General features: G+C 43.8%; 1 protein-coding gene and 1 long non-coding RNA gene across 16 annotated transcripts in view; one reads left to right on the top strand and one right to left on the bottom strand.

Annotated features, from left to right (window-relative positions):
* The window catches only part of Socs2 (suppressor of cytokine signaling 2), a 52927-nt gene that overhangs the window by 16772 nt on the left and 18457 nt on the right, over positions 1–17698 (top strand). For 4 of the 15 annotated variants that reach the window (XR_015624409.1, XR_015624408.1, XR_015624410.1 and 1 more), the window contains exon 4: positions 17117–17197. The exons of 5 other annotated variants lie outside the window; for them this stretch is intronic. Coding sequence is in view for 1 of the 10 variants with exons in the window: in XM_087559326.1 (XP_087415452.1) it covers positions 13003–13008 (6 nt within the window). In the remaining 9 variants the exon portion in view is untranslated. Of the gene's footprint in view, positions 1–13002; positions 14028–17116; positions 17198–17698 lie in introns of all 15 variants that reach the window. 6 more of the 15 variants (XR_015624415.1, XR_015624414.1, XM_087559326.1 and 3 more) reach the window with 3 other exon arrangements.
* Positions 3992–4791, bottom strand: LOC134479868 (uncharacterized). Its single transcript, XR_015625268.1, has 2 exons — positions 4676–4791; positions 3992–4504 (listed from the first exon to the last, which is right to left on the bottom strand). It is a non-coding gene; the product is annotated as an uncharacterized LOC134479868 (long non-coding RNA).

Raw genomic sequence — 17698 nt, 5'->3', positions numbered from 1 at the left:
TTACCCTAGACCCAGATGGGGGACCCCTTGGGTTCACTCTTTCTCCGCTCTTAAATGGCTGTACTTGCTTGCTTCTCTAGCTCTCAGGCCCGATCTGTTCCCCCACCACCCTCAACAAAGCCATTCTAAATCATTCTTCCCTGAGTTCCCTTGCCTATGAAATCTAAAGTCCCATCTCTGTCTCTCTGCCCAGCCATTAACCGCCTGCAACTTTATTTACCTATTAGAGCTAACTCGGGGCAGGGACCTGAGGCATCTCCTGTAGTCGTGAGAACTCCCGTGTGATTTGGGAGCCCGATTAAATAATATAACCAAGTGCACAACATACAAGCATGACATTGCGTCATAAGCAATCCAGAGATGATTTAAAGTCAGCCCTTGAGTTACACGCAAATGCCCTGCCGTTTTACATAAGGTGCGTCTGAGATTTGGAGTGTCTCGACCAAGGGCTGGGAGCCAGCCTCACTTCGATACACAAAGACACTTGTAGATTGGAAGAACGGTGCACCTTGGCGGGGAACACCTAGATTTGTCCGAGAAAATCCAGGGAGACATGGTGGTGGAGGAGGTGACTTCTGACCTGAGACCTAGAACCTGGAGGACAGACCAGCACTCAGGGCTTTGCCTGCCTTCAGCACTATTGAATGCTTACCCAGGAAATGAAAACCCTTAAAGGCTTCTGATTATAGTGATAGCCTCAGGCATGGGATCCGGAGCCTTTCAACCGCATACCTAGACTTACAAGGGACCCAAAGCTAAAATGCATGGGGTCATAGGAAAACAGTTTACATGGGCATCGTCAGCATCTCCTAAACGGGACGAAACCGTCCTTCAGATGTGAGTCTATCAACAGATGGCGTAGAATTAGCAGAGGATGTGAGATTATCACCCATGGAAACCTGGGATTTTGATATGAGATTGCAGTTACTGCTTTATAGCACAAAATACGTTTTATACTTAAGAAAAAAAACCCTGAAGTTAATGTGGATATTAGATCTATTACTTTGTCTTTTATTTTTAAAGATTATAATGACATCATAATATAGTCCCTTTGCTTACATTCAGATGCACGGGCTCTTTTATCACTAACGTGTTACATACATACATGTATATCTACACACACACACGCGCACACACACACACACACACACATCCCTAAAGACATAAATACAGCCTTCTTAGTCTGTTCAGTGTTAATTGTACATGTGGTTTCAGGGCTGACCATTTGGTATTAGCTAGCCTAGCCAATAGGTGTGCTCCTCCCAGAGACTATCCAGGTTTCAGCTTGGTTACCTGTATACTTTTGTAGGGTGGAGACCTCCTGGGGGCAACATTTTTTCATGCTTATCACACCCTTTCCTTCTTTCCTATTGCCACCTTTTAAAATTTCACCCCAAGTAAAACATGTAGCGCGTGTTTTCCACGGTCAAGTATGGAAAGCTGTACTGAAAAGAAGGCTCCTTGACTCTCCTCCTGTCTGTCTGTCTGTCTGTCTGTCAGTCAGTCCTGACATTTGTTTTATAATTTCTGAGATACTCTCATGTAGCCCAGGCTGGCTTTGACCTTCCTACATCACCGAGGCTGGCCTTGAACTCTTCCTTCCTCGTCTTGCACGTTTCTCCTACATGCCTGGTCCAATCTAGGCCTACACCTTTTGAACATCCACCTGGGCTGGAGTGTAAGTGCTATGCAGACAGTGCCCCACAGTCTGTAGCCCTACTATACTTTTTCACAGTAGGTGCTGACTAAATGACTTATGTGAAGACTGATTCTTTCCAAAGATAGTTCTTGTTTCAAGGTCACTGTATTATTTATCAGTTCTCAACACCAGCTTTAGAAGCTGCAGTTGCAAATAAATAATGCATTCATGTGAGCTTCTGTGTTGGTTTCTGCGTAACGAGTTAAAGAATTCATGTAATGTTATCTCAAGCCAGAAATAGAAAAGGTGGGTTAGAAATGTCCTCCTACTGCTTTTTACAGCTTTTCCTTTTCCTTTTCTTTTCTTTTAATACTTTGGTTGCTTTCCTTTTGCTGTCCTGAGCCCTGGGCAGCAGAAGGAAGTGTCAGCTCGACTGCCTGGGCTGTGGGCTGCAGATGCCACAGCAGCGGAGCCCTGGGGTTGGCTCGCTGTGGTCCCTTGCTGTGCCTCCTGTGAGGTCCAGGAATGTATAGCTTTGCGGTCTGATATATTTTGATGGTTGCCAGATAAAATCGATGTCTGGCACTTTTTTTTCCTAGGAAAAACACATTTAGACGTTTCCAGGCTGATTTGTAGGACTTCATGTCATTAGAACTTTGTGGCAAAACTTTTTCCTCAAGTGGCTGAAAACATAAAGGAACTTCAGTCTTGAGGGCTGTACATGGCACGTCCTGTGAGCGCCAAAGTTGAGAGGCAGACAACGGCTTGGATTGTTTAGACGGCCTTTCTTCAAAAATAACTTGAGTATTTGGACTTTCTCCAGTAAGGCGAGTAACTGCTTTAGCTACTGACACCAGATTAGTCCCACAACTTAGGGAAAACAGGGTACCTTTTCCTCTATTTTCTAATAACATTTCTCAGTCTGGCAGAGAGGACTCAGGTTAGTCTTGAAGGTTTGATTGCTATTAGCTGTTGTTCTTGCCCCCCCCCTTTTTTTTTTTAAGCAAGGAGAGCTAGGTTGGGAGAAACAGACTGGGGAAAGTTAGCATCCCGGCCCAGGCATGCAAATCACAGTCTTTTCCTTCATTTATGTCATAAGTATTTGGGAAGTGAAAGGGAGAGGGAGAGGGAGAGGGAGGGGGAGAGGGAGAGGGAGAGAGAGAGAGAGAGAGAGAGAGAGAGAGAGAGAGAGAGAGAGAAGAGAAAAGGAGAGAAAAGGAAAGGAAAGAGGGAGAGAGAGAGAGAGAGTCAGAGAGACAGACAGGGACAGAGACAGACAGAGAGAACCTAGTGATACAGGAGTTACTTTTTCTTTAAACTCCCTGGCTTCTCTCTAAAGCCGCCGGGTGGATAACAAGTCTTTACTTGTTGGCAGTGCATTGAAGCCTCTAGAAACAAAATGACTATTGAAAACAAAAAAGCAGCTTCTCGAGATATGCTTCACTAGGGAGCTAGGGAGCCCGGGAGTAAATAGGAGTTAAATATTTTAGATTTGGAAGGACTTTTAAAAAAAAAAAGCTACAGATCTTCGAAAAGACTTGGCATTTAATTAGTAGGTTAATGAGGCGTGAGGACAGAAAACTTGGTCTGTTTAAAGCAACTACAAAACTCAGCTGGAACCTGGGAGCAATTTGACCTTGATTTTACAAACACAGGAGCCGAGGATTGGGCCGGTTTTGGCTATTTCGAGGAACTAGATAAGGAAGAGGGAAGAAGCAGGGAGAAGTGTGTGTGTGTGTGTGTGTGTGTGTGTGTGTGTGTGTGTGTGTGTCGCGGAAGGGGGCATCTCCTCTAAGATCGATCTCCATTCTTTCTGAGAGGGTCCACGCTGTTTGGGGCTCACCCTGGCAGAACAGAGGGAAGGGCTGAGGTGCCACCCTGTGACGCAGAAGGCATTCTTTTTTTCTGCAGCCATCGGCCATCCGGGAGTGCGCAGCCCATTGAGTCTGGCAGCTCCTGCTGGCTCCCCGGCGCCCTGCGGGTCTCTTGGGGGTGGGGTGAGGTCCTTATGTAAGGCCATAGCTACAGAGGAGACGTCACCAAGAACGCGTGGCGCTGAGTGTACAGCGCCGGTTTTGACATTTTCCTCTACAGAGAATGGGTTAACACCTTCTTCTACAAAGGTTTCCCCCCCCTCGTTTTCCTCCTACAAAGGGGGTTCTGGACCCCACTGTCTGCTAACAGAGCACCCCTCTTGTTTCTGTTAATCCAGAGTAAATATAATCTTTTATTAGCTAGTTTCTCAGTTATTCTGACGGCAACCTACTCGGGGTTAAAAAAAAATCTAGCTAGTTCAGCAAGTCACTAAAGCAGGAACTGCCTACCTCCTTCCCCACCCCATCTCCTAGGGACCTGTTATCTATTTGTAAAAAATATTTCAGAATGTTCTAATGCCATAGAAGCATCTATTTTTAATAACTTTTTTTAAAAAAGCACACACAAACAGTAGCATGAATACATTCGGCTCTGTGATTTGCTTCTCAGGGTTGTATTTGGGTCTGTATAGCTTTTCATGTCCTTATGCAGCTTCAAGTTCTTCGTCCTTCTTCTCAACAGCTGCAACATATTCCAGCCAGCGTGAATGCATCTTTGTTGACAGGCTTGGTCCCCATCCGTGGACAGTTAGGTTGTCTCTGCCCTCACAAACAACATTGTATCAAAGCCTAATGAATGCTCTGTGTGCTTATGGGAGCAAACGCATGGAGTATGTAGTAAATCCGCGGTCCTGGAACAGTTTTGGTAGTGGGGTACTCACATGGGACGTGTTAAAAGGTTTTCAAAAGCCCATGGTCCTAGGAATATTTCAGACTTAAAGAAGTTACCATCTTGCACATCTCCAGCATTTACAAGGCTTTCCTGAAAACCCTGTTAATATTTAAATGGCACATTTGGTATCGAAGGCAAATAAGCTTGTGTTTAGTTGCTAATTAAGTGTCTTTAAAGTTAAATTTCTAGTCCCAAACAGAGGTCTTGGGAGTGTGCAATTCTCTGCCAGGGCCTTTAGAACTAGCAAGAAGCCAGCCGTGACAAACTTACCCTCTCTCCAGGGACATCAGCGGCTGTGGCATATGGCTCCAGAAAACTAGTTGCTTTGAGAAACTCTCGGGTAGGATTGGGAAAGCGTTTGCTTCATGTGTAAGAGTGTTATCTCCAATTAATTCACTTCAAAAACACTAAATACAACCACGGCAAAAGTTTCTCCTCCCCCTGCCTTTCTCTGTACCAGCCTCCCGACACCAGATGGGAGCCCAGTTCTAGGAACCACAAAATTAATTTCCTGCCACTGAAAGGTGATCCAGCAAGGAGATTAGCTTCACCAGAGGATGTCACCCGGGTGGGTGGCCATATACTATATCTAGATCTTGCCCCCCAAAGGGGTATTTGGCCTGCTTATTAATTTAGTGGCTCAAAGCATTCCACCTGCGAGAAATAATCCCTTTTATTCCTCACTTGAGTTTTATAGGTAGAAACATTTCAAATGAAAGCAATGTGTGAGTCAAGTTTTAGAACTTGGGACTCGAGCTTCTATTAAATTGCTTTATAAATGATCCTAGTAGCACACTCCCCCCCCCTCGCCCCAATAGCCTTTTAGATTATAGTCAACCTTGGTGGGGGGGGGGCTGTATAGCTTGTTGCCAGTTGTCTTAGTTCCCAAAATACCCACTCAACTTAAAAAGAAACAACAAACAAACGACTGTTTCAAAAGCAAACTCCCTCACCCTCAAACTTATCTTCAACAAAGACAGAGCCACATTGGGATAGGGGGTCCAGGTGCCGTCCAAGAGGAAAACAAAACCAAACAAAAAAAATAGTAAGACTCAAACCTTCCCTTTCCATGGGTCCAGTCTGTGCTTAGGTGCCTCCGCCCCTCACTCAGATGTATTTGTGCCCTAAGATAACGGGAGACAAGTTAGCAGGGCTGAGGAACTGCCTAATAAAAGCCTCTGATCTCAAACCAGTGTCCAATAACACACGAGGAGCCCACAGGAAGAGCGGTGTGTGTGTGTGTGTGTGTGAAATGAATTGTCCTAGGATGTCCTTAAATAGAATGGTCTTTTCAACGGTCAGGAAGCACCTGGGGGGGCTCAGTTGCTTAGAAATTCAGACAGAAATTGTTTCTGCAATAAGAGGGAAATGAGGTGTCCAAGTGCCAGCGCCTTTAGTATCTTCACGCCTTTATTTCCCTCTCCCATCAACCTGAATTACAGAGATAATTCATTCAAGTCAATGATGAATGTGTAACTTTGGTTGCGAGGGTGGGGCAGATGATGTCAAGCTAGGAAGGACACTCAGACCAGGCTCTTCGCTTTAACCCTGACCGTCCCTCGCCTGCTTCGACTGGAGCCTGCACTTGCAGCCTGCACTTTCATTTTTACAGCTCTTTCCAAGATTCCGTTTAAAAGTTGAAAAGTGAAACAAAGACGTCTCAACTATCACAGCTTCTAACCACCTCTTTTAATTTTTTTCCCCTCTTTTTATTTCTTATCGTCCATAAAGACTTCAGTTCAGTGGTTCTCAACCTTCCTAACGCTGCGGCCCTTTAACACAGTTTCCTCATGTTGTGGGGACCCCCACCTCCCCCAACCATAAAATGATTGTTGTTGCTACTTCCCAGCTGCAATCCTGCTACTGTTCCGAATCGTAATGTAAATACCTGATGTGCAGGGTATGTGCTGTGGGACCCCATGAAAGGCTCACTTGCGCGCCACCCTGTGAGGGGTCACCACCACAGGCTGAGAAACACCTGCTTTAGAAGCTCTTCTTTTCCAGACCCCTCCTTTACGTAGCAAGTGACCAGGGTTCTTTTTTTAAAAATTTTTAAAATTTATTTTTTACTTTTTTCCATGGTACATCCTGCTCACTGCACCCCCGTCACCCCCTCCCACAATCCTTTCCCCCATCCCCTCTCCCCTTCTCCTCTGAGAAGGTGGAGACCACTCTTTCCCCACCGTATGACCAAGGTTCTTAATAGAACTTTTCCTTTTCCTAAGAAGTATCCCAACTCCTTTGTTATTCTTGTTTCTTCGGATACAATCGATCCTTCGTTTTCCTGTGGCACTTTAATATGAAGGCAGTTGATTTGCTTGAGAATTCTGTTGTTTCAGCACCGGGTAATGTGAACCCACAGTCACCGGGTTGCTCTAAAAGGAGGTGGTAAATAAGCTTCAGGCTTTGGAACGCTGGCAGTTAAGGAGAAGGCTTGAACTTGTGTGCCATTGATCTTATGTTTTAAATAAGAGTTAAAAAAAGAAAAAAAGAAAAAGATTTCTGTGGTTATGTAACCGATCCTTAGAGCAAGTTTTACTACACTTTCTTCAAATGTCAAATTGAATAATCCGGTCAGAAGCTCGGGGTCCCAAGTCTTGTCAGCAGTATTCTGAAAGTGAAGATTTATTGCGACTTCTTTCATTGCGTCAGCTTTATTACTTTTGAAAAATATGTGATGGTATTAGCCTTGGATTTACTGGGGTTCTTAGGTCTTGTCAAAATGAAACAAGCCCTCTCTGTGGTATGACTCGCCGGTAAGCACAGTGAGGAGGGAAGCTTTTCCTTGAGAATCTCATTCCTAAAAGCAAACTATGCTCAGCCCTTTCTTTTTCCAGTAGTCACTTATTTTTTTACCGATTCTGAGCCAATGGTCAACTTCAGGGCTACTTCACACAGTTCAACAAACTGTGTGAGCTGCCTTCTAAAGACACGGCTTGCATTTCCGGCCCCTCATCCCGTTTAGAAACCTGATGGCCTGTTTCTGAAGACACAGCGCCGACTCCGTCCCTGAATCTTGAGAGGGAAGCTCAGCTTTTCCCATCATTCTTTATGGCCCAGAGTCCAGATCTGAAATGGGCTCCTTGTCAACCCCGGTGCACCTTGAGAGGCAGGAGCCGAGGGGGCTCACGTTTCCTGCCTGTGTGAGCCCCTCCGGTTGGAATGTTTCTCTTTTGCCAGTTGAAAGTAAAGCCCGCTCCTCCTCTTCTCCCAGATTAAGTCTGCTTTCACTCCTTTGAAATTAGATTGGTTCCTGACCAGAAATGCCTTAAAAAGAGAAAAGAAAAGGAAAAAAAAAAAAAACAAAAAAACAAAACAAAACCCAAAGTTCCAAAACCAAACCACAACCTATAGTCTTTCTGCTTTGGACTTAATCTAATAGAATCTACTTTCTCCTTCCTCCTCCTCTCCCCCCACACCCTTTTTTCCCGTCTCCCCCCTCCTCCTGTTCCTCGTATCCAGTAACTTTTATTTCTTGAGCTCTGGGGTTTTCTCTATGAGAGTGTGTATGCAGGCATGCATGCATGCAGGGGCTAGGAAGTCAACCTTGGTTATGCGTCTTCAGGTACTGTCCGCTGTTTTTTGTGACAGGTATCTCTGGGATCAGGGGCTCTGTTCAGTGAACCCAAGCAATACATCATTAGGACTGACTTTCTGCTGCATTCCGGGGATATCGATTGAGTTCAGGGCCTCAAGCGTGCACACCAGGTACTTTGCCTGCTCAGCTGGATTTCCAGACCTGATGTGTATTTCCTTTTTCAAAAGGTTGTCTTTATTTTTATTTATTTATGTGTGTGCACAACAGTAGCATCCCCACAAGATATCAAATCCCCACAAGGTGGCTGTGAGCTCTTGATCTGGGTGCTGGGAATCCATCTTGGATTGGTTCTGGCAGAGTAGCAAGTGTTCCTTTGCTGTTTTATTTTTGTTGTTTTGTTTTTAGAGGCAGGGTTTTCTGTGTAATCCTCCGGGCTGCTTATAGGCCAGGCTGACCTAGGACTCAGAGATCTGCCTTCTCCTGTGTCCTGAGTGCTGGGATTAAAGGCATGCACCACCACACCCACAGCAGATGCTCTAATCAAGCCTTCTTCCTCTCCATCCCCTAGTCCACTTTTGTTGGCCTTTTCTCTGGGGTTATAACACTTTGCAGTCTGCAGGCTTACACAACCAGACAAACCTTTTTCCATTTTCTTTTTCTTTTGTGTTTGTGTGTGTGTTTGTATGTATGTGTGTATGTTTGTGTGTGTTATGTATGTGTTTATATGTGTGTGTCTATGTATATGTGTGTATGTGTCTATGTGTATGTGTGTGTATGTTTGTGTTTGTGTGTGTCTATGTATATGTGTGTATGTGTTTTTGTGTGTGTTTGTGTTTATGTTTGTATATGTGAATGTGTTTGTGTGTATGTGAATGTGTATATGTATGTGTGTATGTTTGTGTGTTTGTGTTTATGTTTGTATATGTGAATGTGTTTGTGTGTATGTGAATGTGTATATGTATGTGTGTATGTTTGTGTGTTTGTGTTTATGTTTGTATATGTGAATGTGTTTGTGTGTATGTGAATGTGTATATGTATGTGTGTATGTTTGTGTGTTTGTGTTTGTTTGTATATGTGAATGTGTGTGTGCATGTGTGTGTATGTGTATGTGTGTGTGTTTGTGTGTATCTATGTATATGTGTGTATGTGTGTTTTTGTGTGTGTATGTATGTGTGTTTGTGTATGTGTGTGCGTGTGTGTCTATGTTTATCTGTATGTGAATGTGTGTGTGTGTGTGTGTGTGTGTGTGTGTGTGTGTGTAAGTATGGTTCTTTTACTACTATCGTTCAGCAGCCGAGGACAAGGACACTTCTAGGGGCTTTCCTGGGTTTGTTCCCCCAGCCCTCCTCATGCTTACCCTTCCCTTCCCCCTTATGATCCAGCACCTCTGAAACTCAGCACAAGGATTTACCCAGTTGGTCAGGAAAATGCATAGGAAGACTTGGGACGAATGGTAAGCACGTTTGGATTTATTTACCTAATTTGAGTCTATTTCTTCACAATAAACTTTATGTGAATGGCTGTCTTGTCTGTGCACCTTATCTGTGCCTTTTTGTCTGGTGCCTGTGGAGTCCAGAATAGAGCACCGGGTCCTCTGGATCTGGGGTTATAGATGGTTGCTATGTAGGTTCTGGGAATTGAACCCAGGACCTCTGGAATAGCAGCCAGTACTCTCTTAACCACTGAGCCATCTCTCCAGCCTGATTTCTGTTTTGTCAGAAGTGTGTGTGTGGAGGGGTTGGGGGGAGGACTCGTCCTATCTGCCAACTTTTATGGCAAGAACTTTCCGTATCCGATTGAATTCAATCCCTACAACACCATTTCCGGCATGTAATTGCATGGTGACCATTTTGAAGATAAAGAGACTTGAGGCCCAAATGAAGGTGAAGTGGAAAAGCATCTCGCCACTGTGTTGGAGCTGAGATTTGGAACCAGGCTATCTGACTTTAATATCAGATTTAATCTAGACTCTCAAGCACGGTCATGCAGCCAGAGTAACTAACTAGACTGTTCCTGCTAGGACGTCCTTAGAGAAGATGATTAAAGGACATTGACCCACACATTCACTGACTGACTCATTCAAATCAACTGTAGGCCTCATAGGCCTCTCTGTTGAGCCCTGCATCACTATTTTATGACCCTTTTCCGGAGAGGTCAACAAGTGTCTCTTCAACAGAGGTAGGACATCAATGACAGACCAAAGGAGTCCTACGCAAATGTCACCTGGTGAGCCCCTGGGTTTCATGAGGTTTGTTTCTAGCAGCCTAAGGTGAGCCAGTGGTTGAGGACTCCTCGCAGGGGCCTAGGGAGCTTACGAGAGGCTGCATCACTGAAGAGAAAGTCTCTCTGCAATTTCTCACAACCGTTGGCTGTAAACCCTCAGGGAGGATCCTCCTCCTCCCCACTCCATGAAAGAAAGTTAATGAACTCAGTCTTGCGCGGGTCTCCTGTGAGTAATTATAGCTGCCGAGAGTTCACGAGGGTAACTGCCATGTCCATCTTGGGGGATGGTGATTCTCAAAAGAACGCTCACTACAAATTATGTTTTTTCCTTGTTTATGTGGATTAGAGACATTATTTTAGATGGGCTATAGATGTACTTAAAAAAAAAAACAACTTAAAATAGTAATGGATCTCCCAGGACCGGATAAAACGGTATGATAAGAGAGGGCCCGGCCTGTCTTCCCTTTGGCCAGTTCCTCCATGGCTGCAGCTTGTGTTATAGGCACAAGGGTTCACAACCTTGACACCGGCCTAAAACTGTGTGTAAGGATCAGCAACGCTTCACCCACGGTAGATCACAAGGGCTACAGCTGAAGTCCGCACAGACAGCTGTCACCACAAAGATCTGCTTAGGCCACCCACTTAGAGTCACCTCTTCCTGTCCCCCAACATTAGCGACCGATGACTCATTTTATGTTTCTTAAATTTCTCATGTCAAATCTCTCTGTCTCGAAAAATCAAAATTTTAAATATAATAAATAAATAATACCATAAATAAATATAAATGAAATAAAATTGTTATTTTTGCTTGTGGTTTGTGCCTTCATGAGTTTATGGGTACCACATGCTTGCAGGAAACTACAGAGGTCAGAGGATTGGAGTTAGAGGATGTTGTGAGCCACCATGTAGAGGTTGGGAATTGAACTGAGGTTCTATGCAAGAACAGCACCAGCCCCTTAAAAGTCTTATTAATGCATGCATGACCTTGAACTCATGTTCCTCCTATTGCCTCAGCCTCCCATGTACTGGGAATACAGGGGTCTACCGCCATGCCTGACTTCAAGTTTCTTTACTGGTGAGTACAGAGAAGACTGTAACAATGCTTATAAAACATTCTCACTCCAAATTATTATATTATTTCTTTCACAAATCCATGTGTCTTATTCTCTGTTCCCCTTTTCTTCTTTCATGTAGCCCTCTCTGACTTGGAACTCACTTTGTAGACCAAGTTGGCCTTGAGCTTAGAGAAATCCTCTTGCTTTGCTTCCAAGAGCTGGGATTGAAGGTGTGTGCCACCATGCCTGGCCCACTCTCTGTTCCTCTTGATTGACCTTTCCTAGAGACATCCTTTCCCCAAAAAGTTATTAGACATCCTTCCTATCTACCTTTCATCCTTGCCTACATCACTGTGTGAACACTAGATAGTATATGTTGTGTATTTGGACTAATGCTAGTATTATGTTAATTGGGTTCCCAAAGTTGCATGAGAATCCACATGTAAGACCCTGAGGGTCCCTGCCCCCAGTTGGTTCTGATTGATAAATAAAGTTGCTGGTGGCCAATGGCTGGGCAGGAACACAGAGGTGGGACTTTAGGATTCGTGGGCAAAGGGACCAAGAGAAGAAGAAGAAGAATTTAGAATTGCCATGCCCGAAAAGGAGTAAGGACCAGGTCTGAGAGAAAGCACACCAATCATGTAAGAGCCTGGGGAAGAGTGAACCCCAACACCCCCTCCCCCCCACCCTCACGCATTGGGTCTGGGGCAACAAAGATAAAATATAGATTTTTTTTAGTAAGTAATAACTCAGGAATATCGGAGGGGAGGCGTTAGCCACATGGAGGTTTAGAGTGGTCCAGCCATTGAGTTGTTTAAGGCATATTAAAATATAAGGCTGTGTGTGTGTGTCTTTCATTTGGAAACCCAGAACATTGGGGTGGGTAGCAAGAAATGCACTGCAACTTCAATAAGTTGTAGCTTCAGAATGTATCTAAGTAAGACAACATCTACTTAGTGTGCATTTACAACGTGATAGGCTCAGCTCTTCACCTTGGGAATATAGCGGTGGATGGGCTACACTCTTGTCCTAAATATGTAAATAAATGAATAATGAGATAATTGACCATGATTCTGTTTGTCGTTTGCCTTTTGTTTGTTTTAATGAGACAGGATCTCATTGTGTAGCCCTGGCTACTTATAGCCTTCTGTGTAGACCACTGTGGCCTTGAACTTACCAAGATCCGCTGTTTGCCTCTGCCTTCAGAATATTGGGATTAAAGGACTACCCTACCAGGCCACTAACTGTATGATTCCAAAGTATGGAAACATGTTAAAAATAGGGCAATGTATAGTTCAGGTAGGCAGGGGAGAAGGGGATGTAAGGGGTTTGCCAAGTGTGGTTTGAATGTGATGTCCTCCCGTAGTATCTGACATTTAAGTACTTGGTCCCCAGTTTGTGGCACTGTTTGGGTAGGATTAGGAGGCGTGATCTTGCTGAAGAGAACAGGTCACCGAGGGTGGGCTTCTAAATTTCAAAGGCCTCAAGCCATTCCGAGTTCATCCTCTCTGCTTCCTGTTTATGGTTCGGGAGAGTTACTAGCTTCCAGCTCCAGCCAACATGCTTGCTTCCTGCCATACTTCCTTGCCATGATGGTGGTAAACTCTTATCCCTCTGGAACCATAAGCCAAATCAAAGCGTTTCTTCCACAGGTTGCTGTGGCCATGTCGTTTCATCACAGCAACAACAAAGTAACTAAAGCAGCAGCTGGTACCAGGAGGGGGCGGTTTGCTCTGGACCTTTTGCTCTGACAGGTTTGACCATGACTTTTTTTTTTCCAGGACTGAGGAAGACTTGGAGACTTTGGACTAGAAAAGTTGTTGAGCATTGTAAGTGGATCATAATGGGTCACCCTACTAGAAGCTTGAAAGACTGATGAAGCTGTACAGACAGTGGAGGCTTGGCTTATCAGGTTTCAGAGGGGGAACATATTAGCCACAGGCCTAGAGACTTTTCCTGGGCAAAGAATGTGACTGCCTTCTGCCCCGCATCTAAGACTTTGCCTGAGGTCCAATTAAAAAGCAATGGCCTACCTGTTGGACAGAGGAGATTTCAAGACAGCCTAATAGTGACTCTGTCACATGGCTAATAGTAACCACTCTGATGGAACACTACACTGAAAAAGAGTAAGAGGCACAGAAGAAAGAAACACAAAATGAACAGTTCGAAGAAATGGAAACTTGATGTCACACGTGGCCCAGGCTTAGGCTGAAAGAGATACGGAGATAAAGGAGAGGAACTACAGTGGAGTAAAGGGAAGGGCGGCTTCAGGACGAGGCTCTACCCAGCCAAGCTTGCAGCTTGTGAGCGGAAAAGGTCCAAGGAATTCCTTACATCTAGGAAGGAACGACAAAAGCTGCTGTAAATGTCATTCGAGGGGGACCAGAGTTTCTCTCGCAATGGCAGCAGAGCTCAACAGGGTTGCCCAAGAGGTGATGACGTTAGAGTCAAGAAGGATATGTAAGGACTGGTGGAATCTTTCCTCATGGGCTTCAAATAGCTACTGAACCCAGGTTGTGGCAGGGGAGTCTGCACGGATACCTAAGAGGGCATTGCATGAGGCTATGGAGTGAAGCCTGGATTGCATTGGAGACCCCAGAATGTTGGAGATGACTGAGCCAAGATATATGCCAAGGGGAGATGCAATCGGGACGTGGTAGTGAGCAGAGAGAGGAGAAAGAGATCTTCCAGGCAGCTCCGTAGCATCAGACAGGGAGATATAGGATTTGGAGTTTGCCCTGCTGGGTTTCAGTCTTGCTTTGGACTAGTAATTCATCACTATGCCCCCATTCCTCACTATGGAAGGGTAAGATAGATTCTGTGCTATTGTATGTTGGGATTATATAATTTGATTTATTTATTTTTTTATTTTATAGGACGTTATAATTAAGAGATCCCTTTGAGTCTCAAAAGACACCTTGGACTCGTGAACAATGTAGAGACTAAAAGACTATGGGGGGACTTTTGAAGCTGAATTAATGCGCTTTGCATTATGATATGCTCATAAGTCCATGAGGACCAGAGAATGGAATGTAGGGGTTTGGATGGAAATGGCCCTCAAAGGCTCATGTGTGTGAATACTTGGTCCCCAGTTGGTAAAACTGTTTGGGAAGGATTAGGAGGTGTGGCCCTGTTAGAGGAGGTGTGTCATTGGAGCGGGCTTTGAGGTTTCAAAAGTAACTAATACAACAGAGTAATAGTAAGGCTTACTGGTAAGAAGGAAAAAATCTTGGGTAATGGTGGCACACACCTTTAATCCTAGCGTTTGGGAGTCAGAGACCCATGGATCTGTGTGAGGTCAAGGCCAACCTGGCCTATAGAGTTCTAGAGAAACCGTAGACAGAGAACCCCTGTCTTGAAAAACAAACCAAACAAAACAAAACAAAACAAAAAAGTAAATAGTCTTTTGGGGCAAGAGAGATGGCTCAGTGGTTACAAGCACTGGCTACTCTTCCAGAGGACCTGGGTTCAATTCCAAGGCCCCACACGGCATCCCACAACTGTTTGTAACTCCAGTTCCAGGGGATCTGAACCCTCACACAGACATACATGCAGGCAAAACATCAGCGCACATACAATAAACAAATAATTAAAAATTAATAAAGGAATAGTCCCTCTTGATGCCATAACAAACGACCTTGTTGTATAAAGGGAGGGAGGAATGTTGTAGACAAGATAGCAGGGGTGGGAGAGGAAGTCAGAGGGATGTGCTGTAGGGGTGGGGGCGATATTAGAATGGGTTAGGCAGACAGTGCTGGAGGTTTAGATCTTTTTAAGGCTGCAGAGGAAAGCCAGTGGAAGACAGCAGCGGGATGTGAAGTAGTCATTATAGGAAAGATGGAGTAGGTGTGTGTCTGTGTGTCTGTGTGTGCGCGTACGTGTGTGTGTCTCTGTGTGTGTATGTGTGTGTGTCTCTGTGTGTGTATGTGTGTGTGTGTCTGTGTGTGCATATGTGTCTCTGTGTGTGTGTCTGTGGGTCTGTGTGTGTGTGTATATGTATATGTGTGTGTATGTGTCTGTGTGTCTGTGTGTATGTGTATGTGTGTGTCTCTGTGTGTGTATGTGTGTGTGTCTCTGTGTGTGCATATGTGTGTCTCTGTGTGTGTGTCTGTGGGTCTGTGTGTGTGTGTATGTGTATATGTGTGTGTGTCTGTGTGTGTGTGTGTGTGTGTGTAAGATGACACTTTCTATTAAATAAAAGGGCTGAACTTTAAAGGTCTTATCACTCTGTAATTTCCTTTAGAACCCAACACTGTGCTTCGGGATTTATTTATATTACTGCTTTCTGATACAATGTATTCACTCTAATTGTTTGAGATAGTGCAGTCTACCACTATATCAAAGTTTCTCTTTCTATTTATGCTCCTATTAGATGTTAAAACTATCTCTATACTGTGTATGCAACTCTACCTTATATCTGACTGTCTTAAGGTGAATTAAGGGTTTTTCTGGGGTGTACACCTTTATGAGGGTAGCTGTGTCTTTTCAGTAAATTCTGTGTATTTTCCAGATGGTCCCTAACTGCACTCTAGAGACAGAAATGTACGGACCCTAACTGTGCATGAGAACCTCCACTCCCGTTATTCTCAAGAGTTAGAATTATTATGTGGGTTTAACGACGGCCTAGCTGATAGATTTCAAATTGGTGACTCATGCTTGCAACACCATGACCCAGAAGGCTAGCAATCCGAGCCTGTCTGGTCTACATAGTAAGTTTCAGGCCAGTCTGGGCTATGTAGTGAGACTCTGTCAAAGAAATGACAGCCTGTAGACCAGGCTGGCCTCAATCCACTCATTCCACCTGACTCTGCCTCCCAAGTGCTGAGGTTAAAGGCGTGCTAGACTGTATTTTCTGAGAATTCACAGCTCTTAGCTCATGCTCATTCTCCTGGGATTTCTTTCCTTATTAATTCATCAGACTTTATATATTCAGGATAACACTTTTATGGGTTAATAAAAGTTGCATATGCTCGCCCTACAAATGTTCAGGACTGTGTCCCCAAACTTCTCCCCAGCACTGTCTTCATGTTTTACAATGGCAGCTTACATTTAAATTCCCACTCTTGCCTGATTTAGCAATATCATTCTTTCCTTACCCTGTGGTCCTACAATCGTTCTGTAAATGAGGTAGAATAGAGATTTCTTTCTTTCTTTTCTTTCCAAATGGAAAAGTGCCTGATCTGCTATGATTCAATGAACAATCGTGTGCTTTCCCTGCTGGCTTTTCCCGTGGGCATGGGCTTGTTGCTTGCCCGTCACTTTGCCCTGGGTTGTGCTAGGCAATGCCATAGCTTTAGGATAAGCCTTTTTGTCTAGTGTGGTCAGATGCCTTTCTGTTATCTTGGTGATTTCTGGCTCTTTTTTTTTTAAGATTTATTTATTTGTTTTATATAAATACACTGTAGCTGCCTTCACACACACACTGAAAGAGGCCATCTGATCTCATTACAGATGGTTGTGAGCCACCATGTGGTTGCTGGGATTTGAACTCATGACCTCTGGAAGAGCAGTCAGTGCTCTTAACCACTGAGCCATCTCCCCAGCCCGATTTCTGGTTCTTAATTCTTTAGTATGAACTTAAGAAGTAACTTGTCAAACCCCACAGGGGAAATGTAGACATTAGCTGTAATTGCAACATGGTCACATATTTTCTGGAAGGTATTGGCAGCATAGAGTCCTCTCATGATGAACTTGAAGGGTCTTGTCATTTACTTCTCAGTGTTGTGGGTCAGTCAAACTTGATCCATCTCGATTGACCTTTGTTATGTCTGTTTTCGAGTTCCCCACAGTTTTACTGCAATTTTTAATGGACACTTTATAAAAGTTATATCCTTTCTTAGTTATCCGCATGTACACGAAACCACTGTTAATTTGGGGATATTAATTTTTATCTAGGTACATTGTGGAACTCTTAAATGGTTCTAAGATTTCACCTGAAGAATCTGGATTTAAAGAAACAATGTGTACAGTTTTATTGTAAGTTCTCCACAAACTTTTGAATCTGAGCTTCCATTTATTGTTTTGTATATATGCTGGGGTAAAAAATGAGCATAGATACTCATTCTTTGTACATTATAAAGTATCTTTATACGTTAATATTTTTATTACTAACTCCTATTCATTCTTCTATTAATTTTCATGGAAAATTTAAAAGTTGACAACAAAATTTAAAATATATAATAAAATTTTAGAACTTTAAAAATTAGAAACCTCACATTGTTGATGACCTAATTAGCATGTGGCTTTCCAGTCATCGACAGTGTGCGACTGTAGACTGAGACACTTACTGGACATCTTATAAATCTGGGGATGTGACAAGAAAGAACGAGAAAAGGAAAATCATCAGTCTTCAATACTGTTAGTATACATATGCATGTGTGTGTGCACACATGCGATTGCACACACACACACACACACACACACACCATTTGTTAATGTGTAAAATCATGTGAGTTTTATAAGTTACTGACATGAGGA

Source organism: Rattus norvegicus, chromosome 7 (assembly GCF_021556685.1).
Source record: "Rattus norvegicus strain SHRSP/BbbUtx chromosome 7, alternate assembly SHRSP_T2T, whole genome shotgun sequence".
NCBI classification, from domain to species: Eukaryota; Metazoa; Chordata; class Mammalia; order Rodentia; family Muridae; genus Rattus; species Rattus norvegicus.
The sequence above is the reverse complement of the archived record's forward strand: the minus strand, read 5'-3'. Positions and strand labels throughout refer to the sequence as shown.